Source organism: Pogoniulus pusillus, chromosome 20, assembly GCF_015220805.1.
Source record: "Pogoniulus pusillus isolate bPogPus1 chromosome 20, bPogPus1.pri, whole genome shotgun sequence".
In the NCBI taxonomy this organism is placed as follows: domain Eukaryota; kingdom Metazoa; phylum Chordata; class Aves; order Piciformes; family Lybiidae; genus Pogoniulus; species Pogoniulus pusillus.
The window spans coordinates 20923998-20936754 of record NC_087283.1 but is presented as its reverse complement, the minus strand read 5'-3'; the positions used below and the strand labels follow the sequence as shown (position 1 = coordinate 20936754).

The window sequence follows — 12757 nt, the reverse complement described above, 5'->3', positions numbered from 1 at the left end:
GAAACCAACCCCAAACCAAACTCTTCAGCTGCTCTTTCAGAGCCAGCTTGAAGTCAGCTGGTGACTTCTTAACCTCCTTCTTCCCCAAGCTCTTTTCTCCCTCACTCAGTGCTGTTTTGTTACACCAAACCCCAGACAAATCACGAAGGGAAAGGTAGCTTGAGGCAGGAAAAAGCAAACTCCCCCCCCCTAGAATGAGTGGAGCTTAACCTGGCCAAGCACTGCAAGAAAAGCAATCAGCTGAGGAGACCAATCTGAAGGTGGTGAGAACATTGCTGGGCACCAGCAGAAGCTGAGAGCTCTGCTGGGAACCAGAACAACTTCTGCCCCCTTGGCAGGCAGCTTCTCCCACTCCCCCCTCCCCCAGATGTAATGGTTTTGATTGCAGTGTGCCACAAGGAGGAGGTGAGGAAAGCTGCTCCCTGAGCTGCAGCTTTGCTCATCTTGTCCTTCTGAGGGGCTGATGACCTCCAAAGATGGGCTTAAGTGGCTGAGGCATGGCCAAAGCACAACCACCCCTTCCACCTCTGCTATGCCACTCTGCCTGCGTTCACTTAGCCATGCCAAGCTCTCTGATGACCCAAAGCAACTGGATGTGCTCAGCTGCTTGAGGAAGGAGACCAGAGAAGCCTTAAGGAGAGTGGGAAAAGCCTGGCCCAGGGAGGAGGAGGGTTGGAGGATGGAATATGCAAGCAAAGCAAGCACCAACACCTGGGAGCTGGGCTGTTGGTGGCTGCACTGTCTGAAAGCTAAAGAGCTCAGCTGGATGCAGACAGACAGATGTAAAGCCAGGCTCTGGCTGAAGACAGCAGAGCACCAGCTAGAGCTAAGAGGTGAACCCTGTGCACAAGAGGCCCTACAGCAGCACAGGCTTGGAGTTTGGAGGTGTTGCCACCCATGCAAGAGCAGAAAGGAGGAATCCAAGCTCCCACACCAAGAGTGGGAGATGCTAGTGGAAGCTTCGCACAGCTTCCCCTCCTGGCTATGCTGTCCCCATGGGGCACATCAAATCTGGGTGCTGGTGGCAGCAGGAGGGAGAAGAAAGCCAAGCTTGGCAAAGACAGGTGTGGGAATCACTGCAACACAGCCTCCTGAAGCAGGAAACATCACTCCCAACAGCTTTCATTTGGCCTCTCTGACCATTCCACACGGTCAGTGAAGGCCTCCTCCTCTAACACCACTTCAGGACCTGCCCAAGGACACAACAGGAGGACGTGGGGCAGGCCACAGCAAGGGTAAGGCAATGTAGTACCTCTGGAGAAAGCATCTGATGGAAGAGGCTGCCCAGCAAGTGCTGCCCCTTACAGAGGTACATATCCAGCTAGAGTCACCACCACCACAACAGCAACCCCCCCTCCTCCCCCCCAGATGCTTACTTCTGGGCTAAGCCAAAACAACTCCCTCAACATCTGCCCTTGAAGGGTGCCAACATCTCTCTCAACCTGGGCTTTGTGCCCAGCCAAAGCACAGCTTCATTTCTAACTTCTCTCACCCCAAGCCCCAGCTACTTTTCCACCTCTCACAGAGTCACCTGCCCAAGAGCACATCTTCCAGGCCTGCTTCCATTTCTTGGCTCCAGCAGGATGCCAGAAAGCTGCCAACTGCCCCCCCCCAGGCTGCTGCTCCCCTTTCCCTGCAGAGGAGGGGATGCTGCCTGAGGTGTTTCCCAGCCTTGCCCAGGCAGGAGGAGAACTCGAGCAGCTTTCTGAGCAGGAGGCATGGTGGTGGCTGAGCTGAGAAGCCTCACTTGGTTTCTGCAGCACCTTTGGTTTGCTGCCAGGCAGCTCCCTGGGATCCCACTTCTAATCCTAAGGCTCTGCTGAAGGTGGCAACTACTCAGCTGCTTTTGCTGTGCCTTTTTTTAGGCACTCCGCTTTTGAGTCACCAGATGAAGGGGATCAGAGCCTTACATCAGCACTTAATACCTCTGGGAAGACAACACAACACTAGAAAGACCTCCCTCAACCTCTTCAAACCTTGCCCCCTCCAGGAGGAGAACAAACTTTTCTTTGACGTTTCTTCAGGGCTAAGAATAGAACTGAAATGGACCAGCTGAAGAGGACAGGTCGGGATCTAACCCAAGACTCAGCATTCCCAGCAGGGAAAGCCAGAGTAGGCGTTAATGAGCTGCCAGCTGATGATTATCAAACCAGCCCTCTCCTAGCAGCACAGGGAGGTGCTGCTGGCAGCTCCAAGGCTGCTGGGAAGTGATTTGCATTCAGGGTTTGCTGGTGAAAGAAGTCACCAGCTCCAGACATAACAGAAGACCTAAAAGCAAGACACCATGGCAGAAGCAGCTGAGGAAATGCAATCTCACTGCCAGAGCTGCTGGGAGGAAGAGGCAGCTGCATCAGGAAGTTGTCTGAGGAGCTAACAGGCACCTTTAGAGGAGGGCAAAGCAACCAAGCAAGAAGGAAAATCACCAGGAGGAGCAAATCTGGCTGCAAGTGAAGTGATGCTTCAGGAAGGGGCCCACTGCTGACCCTCCAGTTGGGTGTTGGTTTAGCTCTGCAGAGGACAAACTGGTTTGAGCTGTGTCTCTTCAGGTGCTGCACTCAGCTGCTTGGCTCTGCTTGCTCCTGAAGAGGCATCCAGTGGCAAATAGGCTACCCCAGAAGGGCTGCTCCAAGATATACCCCTGAAGTATCAGCTGTGGTGGAACATTTCTTTGCGTGGATAAGGAAGGTGCAGCAATGTCCCTACAGAACCAATGAAGGGGTGAGAAGATGGTCAAGCCTTGCTCAGTCACCTGCTGCCAGGGGACAAGCTGGCAGAGCAGAGGTCCTCCTAGGTACACAAACCCAGCATGGGAATGGTTTAGTGTCCCTCAGCACAGGCAAAGGCATGCAAGAGGCAATTGGGTCTCAAACTGCTGTCAGATGCCTCAGTGAAGATTTCGTTGGAGCACTCAATCCTGATGCCCCAGGTGGAATTGTCACCCAAGAACCTGGAGCAGGTTACAACCTCCACCTTCAGCAGCCCTGCAGAGTTGATCTCAGCTGGGAGAGCTGCCTGAGCTCCTCAGAGAGGAGGAACTCACCATTCCCAAAGGACATCATGCTCCCAACTGACATCTGTCCTCTACAGCTACCTCCTACGCCACATGTTCAAACCTTTCATCCTCTCCCACTCCAAGGTTTCACAGCCTCTGCATCACTCTGGATGGAGAAGCTTTGCTCTGCCAACCTGCTTTAAGGTGGCAAGGTTCTGGATTTCCACCTTTGCTGCCCTTAAGGCCATCCAACTCCTGCTGAGGACACCCAGGATCATCGACTGGCAGAGAGCAAACTTAAAGTGACCCAAGCGGCAGAGAGCAAACTTAAAGTGAGAAGCAAGCAGGGTTTTGAGCTCTTATTTACACCACTAATGCCACTTAACTGGACAAGAAAGTGCCCCAGAACGGTTCTAGATCATCAAATGCTCCTCACCAAGTGCTCCTCACGGCTGACAAGGGCAGGATTGTGTCTGCCCTCCAGACAGAGACGCTGGAGCAGACCTGAGCACGACGAGCGCGTGGGTGGCAAAGGCAGGGCAAACGTTCACCCCATCCTTTCCAAGCAGGTCAGGAGAACCTTTGCTTTAGATTGTGCTCACCAGAAGAAGATAAAAGCAGCTCAGCACCCCCACCTCTGCACCACTTCCCACTGGGGCCTAAGCTGGTGCATTCTGGCACTTGAAGAAGGGCTGAGTCCCAGCTCCGCCGCCCGAAGCACCTGCACCAGGAGCCAGGATGCAAAAAGCTCTGCTGGAGGAAAGCAATTTGCAGCCTCACTGCTGCACTCTCTCTACACAACCCCTTCAGCTCAGGTCCTACCAAGAGACAGCAGCAAGAAGTCCAACAGAGTGGAGGAGAAACAGAGAAGACAACTTCTCAAAGCCAGAAGGAGCTGCTGGAGATGCTGTCCTAGCCCCGGTCTCTCACAACAGCACCAGCACCAGAGGTGAGACGAGCACTGTGTCTTCTCCACTCCAAAATGACCACAGGCAGCTGAGAACCAGAAGCTGCTGTCTCCTCTCGTTGCTCCACTTCTCCACACACAGCACAAGCTGTGTTTGCTGCATCAACCTCACCAAGAGAGGAGACTGCCTGAGGCACAACCAAGCGAGCCGGGAGAGGCAGGAGCCGGCGCAGCCGAGGAACAGCCATCTCAGCACTGCTGTTACAACACCACACCAACAATTTCTGGTTAGAAATCAGCAGTTTGGTTAAGAACCACCCAAACCTTCATCTTCCTTCAGAAGAGTGGAACCCACACCTTGAGATTCTATTGTGTGTCTAAGTGACCTCGCTCCAAACACTCCAGTCCCGCCCAGCAGACTTACCAGCGCTAAGCCCACACCTCGGTGACAGCTGAGGGCTGAATCCACTCTGCTCCCTCTTTAGGGACAACAGAGTGGGGCAGGCACAGGCTGAACTCTACCCCAAAACCTGGCTCCTGGCTCTGCTCACACACCAGGCTGTCTCATGCCAATGAGGTAGCTGATGGTCCTACTGCCGCGGGCATCGCCGATGTGGCATGCGGAGAGCAAGGTGAAGCCACAGCCTTCAGCAGGTACCTGCTGTGCCGTGCTGGAGAGGAGAGAGCAAGAGTCAAGTCTTCAGGGCTCCATCCAAACTCTTCCCTTCACCACTGGTGGGGTTGTGTTCCTATAGAGGCCTCCTCCCATGGATATGTGGAGGCGTTCTCAGCGCCGTGCTTTGCCCACTGGGACGTGGTGGCGGTGGGAGGTTGGCAAGCAAAGGGGGGAGGGAGGGAGACAGAGGCTGGGGAAGGCCTTGGGAAAGGGAAGGTTTAAAATGTACAAAAGGTAACACGCTGGAAAAAAGGTTAAAAGGAAGCTCTGGGGGTGAGGAAGAGGACTGGAGGATGGAGAGGACTCCAGCTCAGCAGCTAGGAAGCAGGTGAGGTCTATCCCTGCTCCCTCTGGTAGCCACTCAGTTCCACCTCATCCTTGTGGTGCCGCTGCTGAGGGAACAGGGAAAGGAAGCTCTGAGGGTGAGGAGGAGGAGGACTGGAAGCTGGAGAGGAGGATTGGAAGGTGGAGAGGAGGACTGGAAGCTGGAGAGGACTCCAGCTCAGCAGTTAGAAAGCAGGTGAGGTCCATCCCTACTCCCTCTGGTAGCTGCTCAGTTCCACCTCATCCTTACAGCGCCACTTCTGGATGAAGAGGGAAAGGAAGCTCTGGGGGTGAGGAGGAGGAGGACTGGAAGCTGGAGAGGAGGACTCCAGCTGGGCAGTTAGGCAGCAGGTGAGATCTATCCCTACCCCCTCTGGTAGCTGCTCAGTTCCACCTCATCCTTGCAGCGCCGCTGCTGGGCGAAGAGGGAAAGGAAGCTCTGAGGGTGAGGAGAAGGAGGACTGGAAGCTGGAGAGGAGGATTGGAAGGTGGAGAGGAGGACTGGAAGCTGGAGAGGAGGACTCCAGCTGGGCAGTTAGGCAGCAGGTGAGGTCCATCCCTACTCCCTCTGGTAGCTGCTCAGTTCCACCTCATCCTTGCGGTGCCGCTGCTGGACAAAGAGGGAAAGGAAGCTCTGGAGGTGAGGAGGAGGAGGATTGGAAGGTGGAGAGGAGGACTGGAAGGTGGAGAGGAGGACTGGAAGCTGGAGAGGAGGACTCCAGCTGGGCAGTTAGGCAGCAGGTGAGGTCCATCCCTACTCCCTCTGGTAGCTGCTCAGTTCCACCTCATCCTTGCGGCGCCGCTGCTGGACGAAGAGGGAAAGGAAGCTCTGGAGGTGAGGAGGAGGAGGATTGGAAGCTGGAGAGGAGGACTGGAAGGTGGAGAGGAGGACTGGAAGCTGGAGAGGAGGACTGGAAGCTGGAGAGGAGGACTGGAAGCTGGAGAGGGGACTCCAGCTGGACAGTTAGGAAGCAGGTGAGGTCCATCCCTACTCCCTCTGGTAGCCGCTCAGTTCCACCTCATCCTTGCGGCACCGCTGCTGGGCGAAGAGGGAAAGGAAGCTCTGGAGGTGAGGAGGAGGAGGATTGGAAGGTGGAGAGGAGGACTGGACGCTGGAGAGGAGGACTCCAGCTGGGCAGTTAGGCAGCAGGTGAGGTCCATCCCTACTCCCAATGGTAGCTGCTCAGTTCCACCTCATCCTTGCGGCGCCACTGCTGGGCGAGAGGGAAAGGAAGCTCTGGAGGTGAGGAGGAGGAGGATTGGAAGGTGGAGAGGAGGACTGGAAGCTGGAGAGGAGGACTGGAAGCTGGAGAGGAGGACTGGAAGCTGGAGAACTCCAGCTGGGCAGTTAGGCAGCAGGTGAGGTCCATCCCTACTCCCTCTGGTAGCTGCTCAGTTCCACCTCATCCTTGCGGCGCCGCTGCTGGGCGAAGAGGGAGCTGAAGGGGTAGAGCTTAGCCTTGGCCTGGAAGCGCTGCCCGGCGATGTCGATCTCGTAGTCTCCCTGGTTGATGAAGTCGGTGGTGACCACCAGCTCCTCCCCTGTCTGCTGGTGGAAGTGCTGCACGAAGCCCAGGCAGACGTGGCGCTCCAGCGTGTAGCTGTAGGCGCTGCTGGTGGTCCTGCCGGCGTAGCGGCCGTTGCGGTAGATGGGCTCCCCCCACCAGGGCCACAGGTCCGTGTCCGTGTCGTGGTCCTCCAGGATGAACATGGTGAAGCGTTTGTAGACCCCTTGCTGCTTCTGCTCCAGCAGTGCTGCCTGCCCCACGAAAGGCAGGCCCTAGGGAGGGACAGGGAAAGGGGTTTCAGGGATCGGAGAGGAGTAGGGATGGGGTTGGAAGGGAGCTCAGAGCTCAGCTGGTTCCTATTGTCCTGCTATAGGCTGGGACAGGTCGCTCAAAGCCTCATCCAAACTCATCCAGGGAGGTTGTGGAGCACAGAAGCACCCAATGTGATCATAGATCACATTGGGTGCTTCTGTGCTCCACAACCTCCCTGGGCAACCTGTGCCAGTATCTCACCACCCTCACTGCAAAGGAGCAGCTTCAGCCTCCCCCTCCACCTGGCTTCAACTCATTCCTCCTCTTCCTGTCATTCCCAGACCTTGCCACCTAGTCCCTCCCCAGCCTTCTTGTAGCCCCCTTCAGATACTGCAAGGCCACTCCAAGGTCTCCTCCAAGCCTTCTGCAGGCTGCAGAGCCCCAACTCTTGTAGCCTGTCCTCATAGCAGAGCTGCTGCAGCCCTCTGAGCATCTGAGCAGGTGGCCTCCTCTGGACTGGCTCCAACAGTTCCATGTCCAGCTTGTGTTGGAGGCTCCAGAACTGCACACAGGATGCCTCCCAGATCCCTCAAACGCTGCCCAGGAAGGCAGACAAGAACAATTTGGGTGTTTCTAGCACCTTTTTTTGGACCATGAGACAGGTGAGGATGAGATGCTGCACACACAGCTCCACCCAACCCTGGTGTTGGAAGGGACCTCCAAAGCTCATCCAGTCCAATCCCCCTGCCAGAGCAGGGTCACTTAGAGCAGACCACACAGGGACACATGCAGGAGAGGAGGAACACATCCCTCCAGAGAGGGAGGCTCCACAGCCCCCCAGGGCAGCCTGTGCCAGGGTTCTGTCACCCTCACAGGGGAAACAAATTCCTCCTCCTGTTCCCATGGAGCTTCCTATGCCTCAGCTCCCATGCATGGATCCTTGTGCTGTGGTTGGGCATCACCCAGCAGAGCCTGGCTCCAGCCTCTGGGCACTCAGCCTGCACATCTCTATCAGCATCAATGAGGTCACCTCTCAGGCTCCTCCTCTCCAAGCTGAAGAGCCTCAGCTCCCTCAGGCTCTCCTCCTCAGGAAGATGTTCCACTGCCTCCAGCAGCTTTGAGGCTCTCTGCTGGACTCTCTCAAGCACTTCCCTGAGCTCCTTCCTCAACCAAAGGTCCCAGAACAGGACACAGCATCCCAGATGCAACCTCAGCAGGGCGGAGTTGAGGGAGAGAAGAACCTCTCAGACCTACTCCCCACAGCCCTTCTCATCCACCCCAGCATGCCCTTGGCCTTCTTGGCCTCCAGAGCACATTGCTGGCTGATGATCAACCTCTCCACCAGGACCCCAAGGTCCTTTGCCCCTTCACTGCTCTCCAGCAGCTATAGCGCTCCACAGGGTCGCTCTTTCCCAGGTGCCAGACCCTTGTTGGATCTCATTCCATTTCTCCCTGCCTAAGCCTTGCTGGAGCCTCTCCCCACCTAGGCCAGGTGCAGGAGGTGGTTACCTTGTCCAGCTTGACCTGGAACTCACGTCCACACTCCATGGGAGTGGTAAAAGCATCCAGGTCCTGCCCCCAGAAGGCGAAGAACTTCTCGATGCGCAGGCTGCGCAGCGCGTAGTAGCCGGCGTTGCGGATCCCGTACTTCTGGCCCATGTTCATCACCTCGTTGTACACGTGCAGGGCATACTGCAAAGGAAGGGAGGGCACAGCCAGCTGCAGGCTGGCACTGGCAGAAAGGGGCAGCCACTACCTGGCAGCAGCAGCAGCAGAAGGAAGGGGATTGTGCCCTGGCGCTTTGGTGCGCCCATGGGGAACGCAACACGGAGCAGGGAAACGCAGGAGTCATAGAAGGAACCAGGCTGGGAGAGAGCTGCAGGCTCAGCCAGGCCAACCTAGCAGCCAGCCCTGCCCAACCAACCACACCATGGCACTCAGTGCCAACCTAGCACCCAGCCCTGCCCAACCAGCCACACCATGGCACTCAGTGCCAACCTAGCACCCAGCTCTGCCCAACCAACCACACCATGGCACTCAGTGCCAACCTAGCACCCAGCCCTGCCCAAACAACCACACCATGGCACTCAGTGCCCAACCTAGCACCCAGCCCTGCCCAACCAACCACACCATGGCACTCAGTGCCAACCTAGCAGCCAGCCCTGCCCAACCAACCACACCATGGCACTCAGTGCCAACCTAGCACCCAGCCCTGCCCAACCAGCCACACCATGGCACTCAGTGCCAACCTAGCACCCAGCCCTGCCCAACCAACCACACCATGGCACTCAGTGCCAACCTAGCACCCAGCCCTGCCCAACCAACCACACCATGGCACTCAGTGCCAACCTAGCACCCAGCCCTGCCCAACCAACCACACCATGGCACTCAGTGCCAACCTAGCACCCAGCCCTGCCCAACCAACCACACCATGGCACTCAGTGCCAACCTAGCACCCAGCCCTGCCCAACCAGCCACACCATGGCACTCAGTGCCAACCTAGCACCCAGCCCTGCCCAACCAGCCACACCATGGCACTCAGTGCCAACCTAGCACCCAGCCCTGCCCAACCAACCACACCATGGCACTCAGTGCCAACCTAGCACCCAGCCCTGCCCAAACAACCACACCATGGCACTCAGTGCCAACCTAGCACCCAGCCCTGCCCAACCAACCACACCATGGCACTCAGTGCCAACCTAGCATGCAGCCCTGCCCAATCAACCAGACCATGGCACTCAGTGCCAACCTAGCACCCAGCCCTGCCCAAACAACCAGAGCATGGCACTCAGTGCCAACCTAGCACCCAGCCCTGCCCAATCAACCACACCATGGCACTCAGTGCCAACCTAGCACCCAGCCCTGCCCAATCAACCACACCATGGCACTCAGTGCCAACCTAGCACCCAGCCCTGCCCAAACAACCACACCATGGCACTCAGTGCCAACCTAGCAGCCAGCCCTGCCCAAACAACCAGACCATGGCACTCAGTGCCAACCCAGCACCCAGCCCTGCCCAACCAACCAGACCATGGCACTCAGTGCCAACCTAGCACCCAGCCCTGCCCAAACAACCAGAGCATGGCACTCAGTGCCAACCCAGCAGCCAGCCCTGCCCAATCAACCACACCATGGCACTCAGTGCCAACCTAGCACCCAGCCCTGCCCAACCAACCACACCATGGCACTCAGTGCCCAGCCAGCCTTGGCTCCAACCCCTCCAGCCATGGCCACTCCACCACCTCCCTGGGCAGCCCATGCCAGTGCCAATCACTCTCTCTGCCAGCAGCTTCCTCCTCACAGCCAGGCCACACCTGCCCTGCCACAGCTTCAGCCAGGGGCCCCTTCTGCTGCTGCTGCCTGCCTGGCACCAGAGCCCAACCCCACCTGGCTACAGCCTCCCTGCAGGCAGCTGCAGGCAGCAATCAGCTCTGCCCTGAGCCTCCTCTGCTGCAGCCTGCACCCCCCCAGCTCCCTCAGCCTCTCCTCTCAGGGCTGTGCTCCAGGCCCCTCACAGCTTTGTCGCCCTCCTGTGGACACCTTCCAGTACTGCAACTTCTCTCTGCAATTCAGGAGCCCAGAACTGGACACAGCACTCCAGGGCTGGCCTGAGCAGTGCTGGGCACAGGGGCACAAGAACCTCCCTTGTCCTGCTGCCCACACTGCTCCTGAGCCAGCCCAGGATGCCACTGGCTCTGCTGCCCACCTGGGCACACTGCTGCCTCCTCTGCAGCTGCTCTCTCACAGCACCCCCAGGGCCCTCTCAGCCCCTCTGGCCCCAGCCTGCACTGCTGCTTGGGGCTGCTGTGGCCAAAGTGCAGAACCTGCCTTTGGCCTTGTTCACTCTCATCCCCTTGGCCTCTGCCCACCCATGCAGCCTGGCCAGGTCCCTCTGCAGGGCTCTGCTCCCCTCCAACAGCTCCACAGCTGCTCCTGGCTTGCTGCCATCTGCAACCTCACTGCTGCAGGACTCCATCTCCTGCTCCAGAGCATCAATAAAGATATTGAACAGGACTGTGCCCAGCACTGATCCCTTGGGCACACCACCAGTGCCAGCTGGATATGGCACCAGTCACCATTGCCCCCCTGGTGCCTGCAGGCAGGCTGCCCCCATGGAGCAGCCCAGAAGCATTCCAGGCCTTGGCAGGTGGTGGAGTCACCATGCCTGGAGGTGTTCAAGGACCACATGGGCCATGGCTCTCAGGGACATGGTTTAGTGGCCACGGTGGTGCCGGGCTGGGAGTTGGCACTTCATGACCTCAGGTGGGCTTTTCCAAGCCAACCAATTCCAGGGTTTCCTCACTTTGAGTCAGGCCCAGAATGGTTTCTCATTAAGCATGCAACCCAGTGCCTGAATCAGCTGAGGCTGCCTCCTGCTCTTACCTCTATGGGGATGTAGAGCACGAACCCAGGCTCCCCTGTGTGGGTGATGCTCATCACGCGGATGCCGTTGGCGTAGCCCACGCTCATCTCCTGCAGCAGAAGCACAGGGCTGAGATCAGCCAAAAGGGCCACACAGCAGCACAGAACCAGCACAGTCCATGCCCTATCCACACAGAATCACAGAACCTAAGAGGTGGGAAGGGATCTCCAGACATCATCCAGTCCAACCCCTGCTCTGCCAAAGCAGGATCGCCCAGGGCAGGTCACATCCAGGTGGGTTTGGAAAGGCTCCAGAGAAGGAGACTCCACAACCTCTCTGGGCAGCCTGCTCCAGGGCTCTGTCACCTTCAGTGTGAAGAAGTTTCTCCTCCTGTTGAGGTAGAACCTTCTGTGTTCAAGTTTGTATCCATTGCTCCTTGTCTTAGTGCTGTGCACCACTGAAAAGAGATTGGTGCCCTCCCCTTGACCCCCACCCCTCAGATATTTAGAGACATTGAGGAGATCTCTTCTCAACCTTCTCTTCTCCAGACTAAACAACCCCACAGCTCTCAGAGGGAAGATGCTCAAGTCCCCAAACCATCCCCATGCCTCTCTGCTGGACTCTCTCCAGCAGGTCCCTGCCTGTCCTGAACTGGGGAGCCCAAAACTGGGCACAGTACTCCAGGTGTGGTCTCATTAGGGCAGAGTAGAGGAGAAGAACCTCCTTAGCCCTGCTGGCCACACTTCTCTTGGTGCACTCCATGCTGTCCTCTCTCCCCTTCCTCACTGAAGCTTCTCCCCAGCACACACCTGCCAAGCAGTTCCAGCTGCAGATTCCAGCAGTGAGGTTCACCTCACCCAAACGTCCTCATTGCTGCCTGAATGCTTGGGAGGAAGCCTTGGAACTAGGTCAGGGGATGGGTTGTGTTCTAGATACCAGAGAGGAGCTGAGCAGCAGTGAAGTGCTCAGCCTGCTAACGTGGCAGGGGACAACGACTCCTGAGTCACTGAGCCCTGCTGCCCTTCCAGAAGACAGCTCCATGATGGGTTACATCCAAAAGGTCCCAAGAGTAAATGGCACCAAGGCTACAGGGAGTGCAAAGTGACCACTCATGGGGGTTTCTCCTCCATTTCAACAAGAGGAACCCAAAGAAAAGTAGTTCAAAAGAGCCTGGTGCCCAGCAGACAGGGACCTGGGGGTGCTGGGTGACAGCTGGCTGTGCCCAGGTGGCCAAGAAGGCTAGAATCACAGAATCAGTCAGGGCTGGAAGGGAGCACAAGGAGCAGGCAGTTCCAACCCCCCTGCCATGCCCAGGGACACCCTACCCTAGAGCAGGCTGCACACAGCCTCAGCCAGCCTGGCCTCAAACACCTCCAGCCATGGGGCCTCAAACCCCCTCCCTGGGCAACCCATTCCAGCCTCTCACCACTCTCCTGCTCAACAACTTCCTCCTCCCCTCCAGCCTCACTCTCCCCACCTCCAGCTTTGCTCCAGCCCCCCCACTCCTGCCACTCCCTCACAGCCTCAAAAGTCCCTCCCCAGCTTTTTTGGAGCCCACTTCAGATACTGCAAGGCCACAAGAAGGTCCCCTCAGAGAGCTGCTACCAGCAGCCTGGCCTGGATCAGCAATTATGTGGCCAGCAGGAGTAGGGAAGTGATGGTGCCCCTGTGCTGGGCACTGATGAGGTCAGACCTTGAGTGCTGGGTTCAGTTTTGGGCCCCTCACTCCAAGAAG

The 12757-nt window shown here is 57.5% G+C and overlaps 1 protein-coding gene across 5 annotated transcripts in view; it reads right to left on the bottom strand.

The window, feature by feature from the left end:
• Window positions 1-4180: 4180 nt before the first annotated feature.
• Window positions 4181-12757, bottom strand: part of PDPR (pyruvate dehydrogenase phosphatase regulatory subunit) — a 51159-nt gene continuing 42582 nt past the window's right edge. For all 5 annotated transcript variants that reach the window (XM_064160522.1, XM_064160524.1, XM_064160521.1 and 2 more), the window contains 3 exons: window positions 11043-11132; window positions 8169-8351; window positions 4181-6679 (listed from right to left, as the gene is read on the bottom strand). In XM_064160522.1, coding sequence (XP_064016592.1) covers window positions 6272-6679; window positions 8169-8351; window positions 11043-11132 — 681 coding nt within the window. In that variant the 3' untranslated portion in view covers window positions 4181-6271. The remainder of the gene's footprint in view (window positions 6680-8168; window positions 8352-11042; window positions 11133-12757) is intronic.